At 40.3% G+C, this 17191-nt stretch overlaps 1 protein-coding gene across 3 annotated transcripts in view; it reads right to left on the bottom strand.

The window, feature by feature from the left end:
* CDH20 (cadherin 20, type 2) overlaps positions 1 to 17191 on the bottom strand; it is a 133668-nt gene that overhangs the window by 36068 nt on the left and 80409 nt on the right. For all 3 annotated transcript variants that reach the window (XM_014941060.1, XM_014941058.1, XM_014941059.1), the window contains exon 2: positions 790 to 1157. In XM_014941060.1, the coding sequence (XP_014796546.1) occupies positions 790 to 1032 (243 nt within the window). In that variant the 5' untranslated portion in view covers positions 1033 to 1157. The remainder of the gene's footprint in view (positions 1 to 789; positions 1158 to 17191) is intronic.

Below are 17191 nucleotides of genomic sequence, written 5' to 3'. Positions count from 1 at the left end.
TCAGTCTTTAAAATCAGAAAAAGGAGCATGGGTATAGTGAGGCAGGTTGTGATGGCAGACATCACTGGGCTCATTTCCATCTCAGCTTAATCCTCAAGGAATAAGCTCCTCAAGGAGCTACAAAAAAGTGCTTAGGGATCCATATTACACTTATCTATACTCATGTATAGGTTCTTGGGGTATATGGGATCCAAAAATAGGACCCTTCATGGTTGGATTTAATGAGCTGCCCCTCTAATCTTTTAGATCTGGAGCAAATTCTCTGTAGTCCACAGAATCAACCTGTAGTAAGCAAGAAGCTACTCTGACCATAGAGATTTGCAGAGAACAAAAACTGAAATGTCAGTTTTCAAGAGAAATTGGCTATTTAAATGTATTGTGAATTTCAGCTTCCAGCTGACTTGATCACAGATAGAAGCATGATCACAAACTCTTCCTTTCTTTCCTAATCCTCATATGTCAATATAACCTTGCTTTGCCTGACATTGTAGGAGCCCCTGGAAAGATCACTGCAGTTTTTCTAACACTACCTCAGTTACAGATGATGATTGGTGCAGCAGATCTCTTTGAAATAGGCAAATACATTGACAGCCCCTTGAAATACAAATTCTCCCCAAACAAAGGTGATACTGGTCAAAAGCTCTTGGGTGCAGAAGTGAAACTAACGTGGACAAATTCACTGCCAGAAAGAAGGTAAACATGATTGGGGAGACTTCCCGTGAATCACCACAGACAGCAGACACACAGATGTATATGCTCAGCCAGGTACCCTCCTGGTGCAGGTCTTACCTTCCCGACGTAGAGAGGGTCAGTTCCCGTGTACTCCTCCAGAACGAAGAACTGGTTCCACACCCAGCTCCGCTTCATACGCTGATGCAGCTTGTCCGACAGGTTGTCTTCTTGCCCTTCAGTGAGGGGCCTGGCACTTCCTGACAGCACAGTTGTGGTAAGGTCCATCAGTCCCCAAAAATACAAGGAGACGCCAAGTCCAAGCAAGTTCTTTGCATTGCTCATTCTACCTGAAGTCCACATCCGTCTACTAGGGCTGACTTAGAAGTCAAAACACACTATCTTAGGTCCCTGGTGAAGAAAGCAGGTCCTGTGTGTAGTCCTTTGAAATGTCCAAGCAAGATTCTGGTTCTGAGAATGGCAGTCTCCTGTAAAGTTAAAGGAAATTCATAGGAGGATGTTTTTTTCCCCAAGGTAAAAGAGTTTCCTCAATAGGCAAATATGCTATAAAATATTTAATCTTCTATATAAAAATATAATATCAGATGCTTAGCTTCTGAAACTAGGAATACTATTACCGTATAAGCTGCAGAACTGAAGCCTTAGACACAAGAATCATCAGGATTTAGTCAATAAGTAAGAGTTCTCTACTTGGCTAGCTTAGCTGTAGTGTTGCTTTATGGTATTGATTGGCATGAGTTAAGTGCATACTCTTTAGAAATATTTATGACCAGAAGTCCTTAGAGAATATTTAAAAACAGTTCACTCTGGAAAATTATAATAGCTGGTGAACACTTTTTGGCAACCATCTTTCCCTTTCTGTTTGGAAACTATGTCATTATCATTACACACACGTGCATGCACACACGTCTACATAAATACAGATATTATTGCTATATTGCAAACCTTGATATAAACCTTGAATATAATTTCTAGCAGCTCCAAGTTATTTCTAATTTTAATTATTCTTTCAACCTCCCCGTTTCTTGAATTCAGGTTTCACACTCTGCTGCCTCCTGAGGAGCTGATTGCTGCTACAAATGCAACATTTCTGGAATTTGAATGGTCAGTTAATCATTTTATAACCCACAAAAGGTTTCACAGTGCTGACGGTCACGTGTATTGTGTGATACGTCCAAGAAAGTCAAGCTAACACATTTTTCCCTCCACATGTCTGAAAGACCTGCTTAGGCAGAGGAATGCTGACCTCTATCAGAGGACACTTTCTCATCAGTCTAGCATCTTTTGTTGTCATGAAGTCAGTTTAGTTGGTGACCTCACTCCAGGCTATGGGTAGTAGCAAGCCTTTCCTTCACAATTTTGCTGAGTTTAATGATGTGGTGCTGCACTCAAGTTACTCTGTCAAAGCACTCCATACATCCTCTGTGGGCCTAGCATTTCTACTGTTCTTTTTAAGAACTCTTCTTTCTCTTTTCAGGACAAACAGGCTCACGAGGAAAGACATATGGGGCTCAGGCTTATGCAAGTAGTTCACACTTTGTTTTATTGCTGTTCTATACTTAAGTCTTAATTAATCATTTTATCCTGTGGAAATAAAATGCAGCAGGAGATGCCTGTCAATTATTTCTAATTGAAATTCTCGAATTTTCAAAATAATAAAAAATATTTTAAAGAGTTTCACGATAACAGTTTGAAGTGAAGAGTGACACAACGCAGTATTTTCAACAAAGAAGAGAGTGTTTGAAAACTCCCCAGCGTCCAAGCTGGTACAACTGGAGGACTGGGTACACTTAGAAATCTACTGAAATAGAAATTTAGAATTTAATCCAAAACTTGGCTGAAATCTGAAAAAAGCGGCTTAAGTCTGGAATAAATGTCCATAAGGGAAGTAAAAACAAAATAACTATATATCTTAGACTAATTTCTACACGAAATAATGTTTTCAAGTACAAAACCCAGAAGGAACATGACTACACAGAGCTGTTAGTCTATACAGTTGCGAAGTACAGCAAACAACTAACAGGTCCTTTACCTTGTAAAGTTTACAACCTAAGGCTCAGTAGATAAAAGAAAGAAAGAACAAACTGTAAGCACAAAACGTGACAAATCTCTTCCAAGTGGAGCAACGTACAGAACTGCTGTTGTTTAGACATTGGCTGTGTAATGCGCTAGGGCTTGTTGGCAAAGCCAAAGAACGAGGATTTATCTGAACACTATGAGCCTGGAATGACCACAGTAATCTCTGTGTGTCTGTCACTTCATGAAAAAGCTGGCAGCTGTTTGCAGGAGGCAGGGATGAGGCTCAACTTGCCCAATACCTACAGTCAAAGGAGTCCAAGAGCTGTGTGTGCTCTGCTTGCCCCTCTCTGTCCCACAAGTCCTTAGGTCCTGCTATCCAATATACATTTATACTGGGGAAAGGAGACTGAAGTGCTCTTAACACAAGGTATGTCCACCTTGCTCTGGATACGAGCCGGCAATGTGCGCTTGCAGCCCAGAAAGCCAACCATATTCTGGGCTGCATCAAGAGAAGTGTGGCCAGCAGGTCAAGGGAGGTGGTTCTGCCCCTCCACTCCACTTTCATAAGACCCCACCTGGAGTACTGTGTCCAGCTCTGGGGTCCTCAGCACAGGAAAGACATGGACCTGTTGGAGTGGGTCCTGAGGAGGGCCACAAAAATGATCAGAGGGGTGGAGCACCTGCAATTAAGTTCAGACATCAAAGATCAATAGTGCTTAGGCAAGGTAGTATCAAGACATGGTTAAATAAACTTGCAGAGTTACCAGTACACCTGTAATGAGGCAACAGCCAAAGAAATCTGGTCATCAGGATGTTTTTTCTGCACATGTGAGATATATCAGCAGAAAGCAAAGTAAGAAGAAGCAGTGAAATAGAGGTCAAGAATAGGGACATACTTGCTTCAGGCTCTCTATGATAACAGCTTTGGTCATTTGAATGTCACTCATCATTGCAGTTCAGTTCCATGAGGAACCTTTCTTAAAAATAGCGTGGAGCTCAGTCAGCCCCAGGAACAATATCCCTAAGAGCATTTCCTATTCCCAATACAATCTCATTTTGGGATACACCAACTACCAGGAAACAGTAATGTAAAGTCTTGTAAAAGGACATTCCTTCCCTGAATACCACTAATTTCTCCATTTAATGCCTATCTACAGTGAAATGGTCATATATTTATGTAGGAATGGAGGTGAGGTGGGGCACCATTTTTTTTTATGTTAATAGCAGGGTTTCTGGCATCTTGTACCTTTCAAAAACTGTCAGCAAAGAGGCTCAAACTTGTCACATTTTGCTTCTTGCCTTCCAGCATCTTCCCCCCAGGCATATACTATTGGCCTCTGCAATCTGGCCCTGGATCTGCCAGGTGCACTGGTCAAGCAAGGTATTTCTCAGCACTCCTGTACATTTCCAGTTGGAATCATGTGGTAGCACAAGAGATGGCTGAGCTACAGTTAAGGTCATGGGTGACTGAGTCTTTCAGAGGATTCATGCAGAGGGCTTCTTCACCTGCTGAGTGTGATGGATGAGTATGGGGTCACTCAGACCATAGACATGACAGTTGGTTAGGATGATAGCCATGTGGTTTGATTGTGCTAGCTTGGTGGGATCTCTAGCCTCAGGTGGGCCTTAGTGCTTTTTGCTGCAGATGGATGACACAGGCTTTGAGACAGAGTCTGTCCTGCCTCAGGCAGGATAGTTCCTTGCAGGGAGATTGGGGGACCAGTCATACAAGAAGGCACTTGTTGGCATGACTGAGTGAGGCAGAACTGAACCTTCAATGTTCTCTTAATGCAAGCTGCTTTTTGGAGCCCTCCAAAATAGTTTCTTATGGACATATGCTAATCATACGAAATACATTACAGATATAGTTTCATGGGGATGTGCAAAGCATTTAAAGGCAGTAAGGGGAGGGAAATCTTGTTTTCCTTGCTCACACAAAAAAATTATTGAGCCCAGGGAGACTGCATGACCAAAACCTGTGGGATTTCTGCAGAGGGTATTTTATTTTAAAAAAAAAATTTAAATGTTTCAGAGCACAGTTCGTTACCCACAGTTGAGTACCTCATTGTAATAGGCTTAGTTGCATCTGTGCAGTTTAGATCCCTGACCCAAAGTGAATGCCCTTCTTGCCCCTGCTTTTGTGATGAATATTTGTTTACCAGCTCAGTTGTTTAGGCTACTTTCTCTGTTCCTGCCTTGCAGAAATCACTGAAAATCCTTATTCTTGTCACTCAACAGTTACAAATATGGCTTTTGGCTTCATAAAGACCCGTGAAGATCTGATTGAACTCTGTGCAACTGGTGGTCTATGCATAGTACAAAGGAACTAATTGTTCTACACAAAAGAGTCACAATAATGCGCTTTCTACCATTACAAATACAAATTTCTCTTTTAGCCCCTATTATGAATTAGAGTAGGTATATTCCAAATATGAGATACTCTTCATGCTCCGATTTTAAAGACTCCCCCCAACACATATCTGTACTGTAATTAAACTATCTTTAATTGAATAGCTAATTCTGGGAAAAGATGAAAAGAAAAAAGAAATATCTGCCAGAACCAACTTGTAGCATTTCTCGCAAGTGACCCATTTATCTTGTTAATTCTAAAGAGAACAGCACTTCCAAAGAAAGGATAAAAATATTAATAGTTTGGATGACCATATTGGGCATCCAGAGAGTTCCACTGAGAATGAACTGCATTGTGCTCAATACATATTTACATAAACACTACGGATTTTATAGTCAAAAAGCTCAGACTTTAAAAGGTTCATACACACGCTTAGTGTATTTGTCATTTTGAGCACGTGGTCTCCCAGAAAGTCAGTGGACTATTTGCATTCATAAAATTAATTACATGCTTACATTTTTTATCCCTGGTCCTTCTGGTGTTTTTTTTCTGTGTGGATCCAGCACTCAGGTAGAACGCTACAGACCTTAACGGATCCCATGCAGGCACATCACTTGAGCAGAGGCAATTCATTTGCAGGGGACATATTGAATCGAGAAAGTGGGGAAGAAACAGTCAATCACTTTTAAACTTCCTCCTCCACTTTCTCTGTACATAAATACAAAAATACACATTATATTTCTAATATATATATGTAAATGCTTCTTAGCAGCACATACACTGTACTAGGAATATGTTAATGGAAAATTATTTCTGTGTTTAGTGACACATTTAAAGAGTTTTCCCCCACTAATTTGCCAAAAGAAATCAAACAACTCAGTAATGAACATAGTAGGAAGAAATTAAATTTGAGTGAAAAGAATCCTCCAAGTGAGCTATTTACTTTGTTCCTGAACTTCTTGATACATTTTAAACCCAATCTGGGGATGAGTATTGCGCAGTTTTTTACCCCCCATTAAATGGATTATTCTTTTATGTTTTCACAGATTACTTCATAGGTTTCGATACCCTTAGTTCCTCACAGCTTTGTCATAGCTTTGCAACAACCCCACAGGAGCACCAGTCCCAAAGAAAGTGTAGGCTGCATTCTGCAGGAGGCAGAGCACCCGCAATAGCTGCCTAACACCAGCCTTCAGGGACGGAGGCTCCGCTAAGCCAGGACCTAAAGTCTCTTCAGCAGAAATCCTCGTGCTTGCAATATCTAAGTTAGGTACCTCTAAACAGGCTGTCTGATTATAGTCCTAAATATTTTTATACTACATCCAGAACTTCATACATTTTATCTCCAGCCCAAGAGAGTCCTACTATTATTATCACCGATTGTTATACTTACTGGGCAAGTTTAAATTAAAAGTAAAAATCTAGAGGCATTTGTTACTGTTCTTGAAACTAGACTGGCCCTGAACATTTATTTTTATTTTTACTTCATTTTATTGAGATCTTCGTAAATACAATGAAACTTGACAACATGCCATATGGTGCCTAAACATTAACTCAAAATACAATCCATTGTCATAAAATTACAACTACAGACCAGTCAACAATCTCTCCTGGGACACATCAGTGAACCCATTTTACTCAAGATCTGAAGTCCTTCAAAGCTACAGAGTGCCTGCAGAGCAAAAAATCCCACGGAATGACACAGGGAGTCCCATTGTATAAATCCCAGCCCTATGTTTATAGATGCATAAAAAGATCAAAAAGAATGAAACACAATCACAAAGCAAACATTTCCAAATGAAATGATGCTGATAACTTACATCAGGTGTGGATCTGATCCCCAGCTTTTACTCAGTGTGGGGTACTGTAAATACTACTGTAAAAAAGTAGGACAGAAGGACAAGAGAGTTTCAAAAAGCTCTGTGCTGGTCTAACTCTGCTGAAGTCAGCCTCAATAGGAACTGAGACATTGCAAATACATCGGAAAATCCAAATAAATACCACACTAAACAACCCCTATCCAATCAAGGATGTGAAAAAATATATGATACATATGAAAATCATACTAATTAAACTTCTGTTAGTAAGGAAAATAGCCTTTTAGTTCTCTCAGTCTTCTGACTACTTTTGCCACCATGTAAAGAAAAAATCTGTACTGTACAAGTGACTGTAAATTGAGACTTGATGTTCATGTAAACTGTGATAACCCTCTCAGGCATCTATCTTTTATTAAAAATAAAAACTCCCTTCTTTCCCCCAAGAAAGCATGACCTTTCTTGCTTGCTTTGCAGCTGTAGCAGGAGCCTATGCTCAGATCTGTCTCAAGGTTTCTAAGCAGTACAGGCAAAATCTGCAGTTTCCTGCCCAGAATGAGAGAGCTGGGTGGGAAGGGTGACATTTCCTATGCTATAAAAAAAGAAGGAGGAGAAGGATAGGTCAGGTGTGGGGTGAAGTGCTGGTGCCTGTCAGAGCCAAGGTTTCTGAGAAGGCAAAGAGAAGATGAGATGGTGAATACTGTTGTGACCACCTAAGCTCTGCAAGTTGAGAGGCCAGCAGGGGTAAAGCTCAGGGATGCAGCCTGCTGCACTAGGCAGTGGAGTACTTATGGCCTGGACAGGACCTACTCACAAAGTTACAATCCTCTTTGAGAAAAATGGTACTAATGCCTTCCCTCTATTTTTCATTTGCATCCTTCTGCCCATGTCTCTCCCCTCTTCCAGGTCTTGAGCAGATGCCTTGCCTGATCTGCCATTTCTCTGCAAGGGCATAAAAACTGTTCCTGTTGCACACCTGGGATGCATTTTGAACCTGAGGTGTCCTTGTCTGTGCTGCATGGTGGATATGGTAGCAAATCATGTTCTTTAACTACTAAACACTGCATTTTTGGTATGCTCATCCCCAGAATATGACATATTTCCATGTAGCAGTGAAAACTGGACTCTCTCTTATCCCACGGCTGCTGGATAGACTATAAAGCTCTCTGATACCCCTTAAATGCCAAAGATGGAAAAAGTGTTATCTCCTATCTGGAGACAGATACAAGAAGCAGCTGTCTGCCTGGAGCAGATAGACCTAATATTTCTTCCCATGCATGAAGATCAAAAATAATGATAGACAAGGGCCTATGTGCTGACACTGGTGAAGACAACTTCCTAGTTTCATTATAAGTGTGTTCCTGGTTAACATGGCATTTCATACAATTTTTTGACATATTAGAAATGTACCCAAAATAACCCACTTCCAAAAGCAGCTGTTGAAGACAAAGAAGTGAGTGGGTAATTTCTCTTTTTAACCACAAAACAATATTTGGCCATCTCTCATAATAATTGTATGCACTCACTGGCACATAGTGGTTTTTTGGCTTTGTCTTTTTTTTTTTTTTTGCTTAAAATTGTGCCTGTATTCATAGAGATTGTCTTTAACCTACAAAATAGTTGTAGGTGTTATAAGAGGTGAAAGTCTTTCCTCTAATTCATATTTCTTGAGTTTGATATTGTTTCAACTCCGCAACACTGGCATCTGTACCTTGTCTTCACCTCACTGATTGCCTTGTCAGAGCATGAAGGCTAACAAGATGAACATTTTCAAGCCAACTTCAAGCTTCTGTCTATGAAATCAAACCAGCAAAAGAAACAGAAGTCTTACAGCCCCTTTCTCTATCTGAACTGTTAGAGTCTACCTTGTTCTTACCACCTAGCTTCAGAGCGTTTCTAGAAATACAGAATATGAGTGCTTGGCCTTCACAGGACACTTTCAAGCTGAAAGAATAAAGTAAGAAGGAATAAAGACGTGCTGACCTCATTTGTCCCAGAACTGTTCTAATACAGCAAGAATAAGGTTTGTAAAGCCCTCTCCCATTTAAGAAGGTGAGTATTCTAGATGAAGCAGTTCCTCTGCCTGGATGACTTAATAGCTAAGAAGAACTAGCATTTACTAGAATATAAAAGATTTCTTAGGCTTCGTCTTGCTGGCAAACTCTTGGCTTGGCAATTTGTTACAGGTGACTCTTTCAGAGGAGACTCCAAAACCCCGTGCTCCATCTGTCTTGGTATTCAATATGTAATGGTGATGTAATAGCAGCTTTTGTAAGAGCTGAGGTATTCTTGGCCAAAATTCCCATCCTTCCATTATCTGCTGTGAGCCATCTGGTTGCTGTCCTTCTTCACAAGGGAGGATCTGCTGCAGCTGTTTTGAGTTTGATTTCCCAAGAAAATGAGTTTTGGCAGTGAAATAATTGCACTGATATGTCATTAATATTGTGAAAGACAGACAGAAATACAGTAATCCTTGGGATCTCTATCTGCTCCCTAGGAATTAGCAGGTATGGTAGGGAAGAGAGACTCGGATTAATGTCAATACTGAGGAGAGGATGGGCAGTTACACAACCACTTTGGCCAAATTGCATGTGGTTCCAGAGTAGCAACTGAGGTGTTTTAGCTGGTATGCTAAGGGAGCTGGAAGGAGCTGGAATTATTGTGTGCATGAAGGAAGAATTATGGGGAAAATACATAACCACAATAAACCAGGCTTTGTAGTTCTGCTTCTCTTTGGTTGTTTGTTTATAGCCTTATAGGAAATTTTTATCCATATATAAATCCCAAGGACCACCCCACTGCTGAAAGCCTTCTTAGTGATCCACTGCTGCACACTAGTGCAAACTCTTGAGTATGGACCTGAGAGTAAGATACTTCCATTCACTGTTCTTCACTGGTGGCCACCAGCAGGTCATTTGGGGTCTCTTTAATATCTAAGCATGCCTTCTATTTAGGTGGGGAGACATCAGCCAGTGGCCAAAAAACTGATGGCCCTGACCACAGCACATAAACACAGGAAGACCCTACTGACAGCAACTGCATGGGACATCAAGGCCCATTTCTCCCACCGTCAGTAGTCACTTCATGTAATCTCTGAAACAGTTTGAAGATCCATTCTTAATTCTCAAGAATTCAGACATAGAATTGCAAATATTCAATAAAAAGAGAGTAAGCAAATGCAGAAAATGCAAGAGGGCTTAAAGGAAAGCAAATTAAAATACACTGCAGAAGAACTTCTCAAATGGGATCACAGCTTTGCTGTCAGCACATCTGTGCATGCGCTGCAGCAAAAAGATTTCCTTATATATCTGTTAAATCCATTGTTTCTTACTTGTAGATCTGCATTTTTATTAGCAAGTTCTGCACTGTAGCTTTTCTAGATATCTGGATTGTCATGCCAAATCAGATCTCTGCTCTAAAGTTGAGATTTTGCCTTTGGAAATTTCCATTAACTAGTATTTCCAAATAGTTAAACTCCCTCTCAGTATGCTTTGGATGTGAGAGTTCAGAAATGAAGGAAATTCCGACAAAAGAAACTTGACATCAGAATAAGCTGTGGTTAATAGCAGCAAAGAGGATTATTCCAAGAAGCTGGAAAGACAGTACTTCCCAAGTGGAAATGGAGTGGGCTTCTAGCCTGACACAAACAAAATCTTAACCAGAGAAGGTATAAAAAAAGGAGAAAAAGTGGTATTTTTCTGAGATACTCAGCTATGGGTTGCTGGGAAAATGTATGAGACTTGAAGACATGTGCTTGCAAACCTAAGCAATTTGCCTGAAAGATGATTGCTCAAGGAAACTTTGCTTCTAGGTGAAGCTGAAAAATACAGCCTTGATGTAATTTTATTTCTTTATCTTTGTGGGAGAAAATTGATTAATTAAATATTTTGTATTTGAAGTTTCAGAGAGGGGAAGGACAAGTGAAAAATAAAGAATAATGAGAATAAGTACTAGTGCTCAGTGCTGAGGTAAAAAACGGGATACTGCTTGATCCATAGTCTTATTTAATCATAAAAAGTAAGACTGTACTGTTGTGGGATGCTGGAAATGGTGAGAATTCCTTGCTGACCCTTGTGATTGGTTTATGCACTGAAGCATGAGTTTTGATTTCTTCCTTTTGACTGAAGAATCATTTTTTCTTTTTAAAAAATCTAGCAGTATAAATATCACCTTCAAGTTCTCCCAGATTTTCAGCCTTCTACTACGTCTTCTCTTTTTAAAATTGGGAAAAGCATGAGAAAATAGGGTGGATCCAGTTTTACTTCATCAACTTAGCCTGATCTCTACCAAAAGACTGATCTAGTGCCCAGTGAAAATTGATGGGATATTTAGATATTATGTTCTGTTTTCTCTCAAGCCATATAACCTACATTTTTGAAATCTCTTGCCAAATTAATCAGTCCATACAGAATTTACCCTTAGGTACTTCAGAAACCAGCTAAAGGAATAGCCAAAACATTAGTGATTTTCTTCATGAGCTTAGAGAAGATGAGCGAGTTCCTAGAGGACTGGCAGAGGAAAGCTATTATACCCGTATTTAAAGGGGAAGAGGGCAGTGGGGAAGAGGAACCAGTGAATTATAGAGCCTTCATTCCAACTTCAATACACGGAAAGCTATTGGAACAACCAATCAATTTTTCAGTCTCTAGGGGATAATGAGGTCCTAGGGAATAGACAACAGGGATTTGTGAAGAACAAGCTGACGACAAAGCAGCCTGATCTTCCTCTCTTTGGTAGGATAACTGGCCTAGCAGATGCGGGATGAGAAAAATCCAATACATCTTTGACCATAGTAAAATGTTTCACACGAATCCACAAGTCATTGTCAAAGGCAACACAGAGCAATATGGCCCAGGTGAAATGAGAGTAAGAAAGACTGGAAAACAACTTAAAGAAGTGTCAAACTCCCAGTGTCAAACAGGGTGTCAAGATCAAGTGGTCCTGCAGAATTTAGCTTCATGACCAGTACTATTTAATGTTTATGCTGACAGTTTGGATGATGCAGTACAGTTAAAAAATGTGAGGATGATATCAGGCTGGAAGACATTGTAAGCACTTGGGAAGATGGAGTCAGAATTCAAAATTATCTTGACAAATTGGAGAAATGTTAGGAAATCAATAGCAGAAAATTCAATGAAGACAAGTGAAAAGCAGAAGCCTTCGAACAGCAAAATCAAATGCCCAGGCATAATGAGGTGAATAATGGCCTAGGAGTCAGCATTGTAGGAACGGAGCTGACCACAAACTGAATAGGAGCCAACACTTTGATGCATGGGTTGTTGCAAAGAAGGAAATGCCACTCTGAGCTACGTCAACAGGCTGTTGGGCAAGTTGCTCATGGTGCATATGTGAAGCACTTTCACTGGCATCCTCAGCACAAAAAGGCAGCGCATCACAGCTTAAAGGAAACATGGACAGACTCCCAAACTGCTGCCAGGAAGACAGCAAGAAATTTGAGCAGAGGTCTGGAAAACAGGACATGTGCGAAGGTTAAAAAAATTGTATTTGCTGAGTCTGGAAAACCGAGATTTGGGGGAGGGCATAAAAGCAGATTTTAAAAAAGTGTAATACATACTAACAGGTATAATAAGGAGAGCGGTGACCTACTGTTCTTCCTAGTTTCCAGGGACAGGTGAAGGTGCAATAAACCTAATTTGAAGCAAGAGGAATTTACATTACAAGTAAATTGAACCTCTAACAATAAGGTGGGTGAAATTCTGGAACAGATGACTGATAGAAACTGTGCAATTTCATTTTTTTTTAGCTTTTAAGAACAGGCTAGAAAGTAGTCTATTGGAAGTTGTTTAGGTGACCTCTAATCCCGTATCAGAAGCAAAAGACAGAAGGAATTCAGAAAAGTCCTACACTTCTATAACCCTGAAATGCATATAAAATCACATCTTACAATGTAAAGCAAAAGATTTGAGCGCTCATTATGTTTTGTCTTCCTCTATTATTTCTTTGGGTTTTTTCACCTCTTCCCCTCCTCCTCTGTTAGGCTGAATCCACATGTGCTGTGATTTATCCCTACTATGTAAGTACTGAAAAAAAACCAGTCAGTTTTACTAAGTGGAAGAGAGAAACCTTATCAGGCATGGAGAATATTTTTAAGCTTGTGTGAACATACCAAATGAATCCTACAATGATCAGCGCTTGTCATGACAATTAAGCAAAAACATGAAGAAAAAACCTCATGCTTTTCTTGACAACCATAAGAAATTGGTCTTTCCAGGAAAGAGATGATCAGAAGGTGCTTGGGTGTGATTGCTGTACTGTGGTGCTAACTGGGAGTAAAGCATTCACTCCAGCTGCACTTTGATTGTGGGTCCCCAATTCTATAACAGCAATAATTTCATGACAAATAAATCAGATTCAGAGCCTCGTATGCTTACATGGCATTCTTTTAGATTATCCCTTCAAGAAGGTGGTTGTACCCTTGATCCCAGTGCAAGGACTTCTGTGGTGCAAAGTACTCTGTAATCTCCCTGACCACACTGAACTGTCACCTTACATCATAAAATGACCATCAAATGATGCTCTATTGATTCAGAAGGGACTTCCGTTTCTGCATGTGTTAATTGATACTTTATTAAAGTCTAAGTTAGCATAGAAATGTGCTAACGAGGCTGGACTTCCTGTAGCTTTGTAAAAGATCATTATTCCCCATTACCTTTCAAATCCCTGTATGAGAAGATAAGGACTACCTACCCATTTTTCTCATTGATTCCTGCCTCAGAGTATAGGTTCACTGTCTATGTATAGGTTCACGGGCTATGTATCCAGGGAAAAATAATTAACTCACCCTTCCTGTTAAGTACAACATATTGTCAATAAAACAAAGTTTGAACCCTGGTGACTCCATCATAGCTTCCTGTACAGCAGCATGGGGCACAGTAAGACACTCTTCTTTGTATTAGTCAGTTAAGATATAAAAGAGACTCTAATTATTTCAGCCTTTTAAAAATTGATCGAAACTTACTGTAAGAGTAAAAGAGTTCTTTTTCATGTTCTATAAACTTACTTTTCTGTTTATCTAAAACCCCTTGAAGCTGGCATTGATTCTCTCACTTGGCCTATGCAGTCTTACAGCAACGCTCTACATTATTGCATTTGATCTTGGATTTGCCATGTTTCAACGTGAAGTGTTTTGATGTGCATAAGCACAAATTTTCCCAAAAAAGCTTCTGGTCTAGTCTCTAGATTTGTACAGATTTTGCACAAGGCAAATCTTACTTGCTTTACTCATTCGTACTTTCCAGTTGACTTCAGTAAGAATATTCGGGTGAACAGAGCCATGAAGATACGACCTGCGGTTCTGCACAGGCACATAAAAGACACATAAAAGAATTACAACACCTAACTATATACTTTGTAGGTGCAAATGTAGCTTTGGCATTCAGATGGCAGAGTTAAATGCCTATATTATATCATTTGGGCCCATTAGCCTATTAATTGTCTCATTAGCAACAATGAATAACTGCAGGCACAAAATATACCTGAAGAAACTAAAATTTTATTCAGATACTATTTATATTACTATGACATTCCTTGGGATGGAAGTGCAATATAAATTCATAGTATTACCTGTCAAAAATCTATCACCTTTTCTCCAGTCACCAGAATATCTATCCTTCAAGAAGTATTTTTCCTGCCAATCACATGATAAGAAGCAAAATACAGCTTAAATGAAATTTTCTACTTTTTAATGTCAGAATGATCTCCACTTGCATAATATAAGGGGACTGGGTTTCTTATTCAATATTTCACTCACGTAAAATAAAGTAGTACAATATAATGTAATATAATATACTATGAAGTGATATAATATAATGCAATATACTATGACATATGGAAAGCACAGTGTCCATTTTCCCTAGAAGATACGACATGCTCATGAATATGCATCACTTGATAGTACCAGGAAGGGCAAATTCAACACGTATGCAACTCACACCCATAAGAACGTGGGCAGCTCTGAGGCAGGGCGGGTATGAGCCACCGTTAAGCCCACAGTTCGAGATGCACTGAACAAATGATCAGGTTGCTGCTAATTTCTAGTTAACTATCGAAGGTAGATTAATAAACCAGGATTGACCCAGGAAGCCCCAGCAAACAGTTGCATTTTCAGGAGGATTTAAACAGGGAGAGCATTGCAGGCTGCTGGAGTGACATGGAGATGCAGAGCGCTGGGCTGTCATGGTTCCGCACAGAGGCAGCCTCAAGCAGCACTGGCCGTGGCCGGAATAAGGTCTTCCTCTTGTCCTGCCATTTGTCCACTACACCTGCTCTGCCCACCTACATCTCCCTCCTGCCCCAGAGTACCTGGGACCTGGGACCCAGGCTTTGAGAAGTGCCTACGAATGGCCACGGGCAATCTGTGGGCACCTGGGTTACACCCTTCTCCAATAATTTTGAAACCAAATGAGATGAAAAACCCTCTTGTGGCTGCCCTGGGCACCCTGAGGAGTTTGCACACTTAAAACTTGGGCAGAGGAAAGTCTTCCTCTCCAGGAGCTGCCCCAAGGGCTACAGGTCCCTACCCACTCTGGCACAAGTGGGTCTCACAGCCCCCCTGTGACAGTGCCACCCCACCACACGGGGAACATAACTGACTGGGAAGCCAGAGGGATGGCCCGGATGGAGCAGCCAAAGACTCACTGCTCCTCTGCTGTGTGAGAGATGGGAGGAGGAAAGGGAGTATTCCTCCCTGGGCAGGAGCCGAACTGCTCTGCTTGCAGAGGGTTTTAACATTTACCCGTCTCTCTAGCTTTTGTTAAAAAATGTGGGAGTCTTTTCTTTAATGGTAATCTCCACACACCATTAATTTCAGAGGGTGGACTCTGGAGCACTAGTTCCTAGTCATTTTGCTATGAAGAAAAACTGAATAAACTAGAAAATGTGAACAGTGAATTGGAAAGTAATATGTCAAGGACAATAAAACTTTTGATTTCTGGTTTAACATTCACTCAAGTATTTCAAGAAAAGCTGCAGTGGCTCTCCAACATTATTAATTAGCATGAGCTTCATTCACTATAACTCTTCTTTCTCTTCAAAGAAACACATACATTGTTATATATCCCCCATTTTGTTTTCCCACAAGGCACGTTTCAAAACAACATGCGCTGCCTCTGATGCAGTATCATATCAATCTGATTATGTTGTACATAATAAGGTATGCCCTAAGATAGAGCATGGCACGGATATTTATTTAGAAGGACACCTTTGATGTTGTGTGAACTAAAGAAACCTTTAAATTCTACTGAAATAAAAGTGAAATTCTGTGTCACTGTAATCAGTCTTGATCCATTGTAGAAATCTGGGCTGTGCACAAGTGCCATTCTAATCTACTTCCAAATATAAGCTTCCAACTAGACAGTCAAGACATGTGGATTAGCTCTTTGAACAGGAGTTTTCTGAAAGCACAAATAGAAATGAATGTGCCTAATGCCTATTTTATAAATCAACTTTTCAATTAGAAGAGTTTTACAACTTGTTTAAGAATAACATATCGATGTCACTGTCACTCCTAAGTAATGCAGGGGTTTAAACTTACAGCCTCCTTGAACAGACTTTGTGGAACAAACAAGGGAATTACTCCTGAGCCTTTTATACGGATACCAATGACTGCAACAGACAGTTACCTTGGATTTCTGAAGAACTGTTTCAGACAGCTTGTCCACATCTTACAGAACACAGCATATTCATTTTTTTCTTACCAACACAAAAATACAGTGCTTTCTGAATCTTTCTAGCAAGCAATCCACTGTATTCAGCAAAAAGCAATATCGAAAATATTATTTTATGCCACTGAGAAAAAAGGTAGCGTTACAACATACCTCTCACTGTGTTTGCACTTCTCTGTTCTCCTGTCATTTGCTAGAGCAGCTCAGTTTACATCCTGCCTTTCCCTTGTGTGCTTCTGGGCAGTATGTGCAACAGGCACTTCAACAGCTCTGTCCTCTTTTTAACACAACCCGCTCTAAAGAACAAGTTTCTTTTGTATTACAGTATGTGTCAACTTCCAGGAAAAAAAAAAAAAAAAGACGACACCATCTCAAACCGATCAGAACGTTCTTAGTCTGATGATCAAGCCCCTTTCCCAAATGGGTCCAGTAATCCATGAGGTGAGGTACACAGACGCCATTCACTAGAGGGGACGCCGGGAGAGCATAAGCTACACGGGTGGACAGTGGGAACAATAGCAAACATTTCATGTTGAGGTGGCTGGGAATGAATAATGCATGTGTTGGGGAAACAGTTGCCCCATTCTGGTGTGGAGGGGGTGGAAAGAGTGGGCGTGGGAGGTACTTTCCTGATC

Source organism: Calidris pugnax, unplaced genomic scaffold (genome assembly GCF_001431845.1).
Source record: "Calidris pugnax isolate Ruff unplaced genomic scaffold, ASM143184v1 scaffold8, whole genome shotgun sequence".
In the NCBI taxonomy this organism is placed as follows: domain Eukaryota; kingdom Metazoa; phylum Chordata; class Aves; order Charadriiformes; family Scolopacidae; genus Calidris; species Calidris pugnax.
Note: the sequence above shows the minus strand (reverse complement) of the source record. Positions and strands in the feature narration are given on the sequence as shown.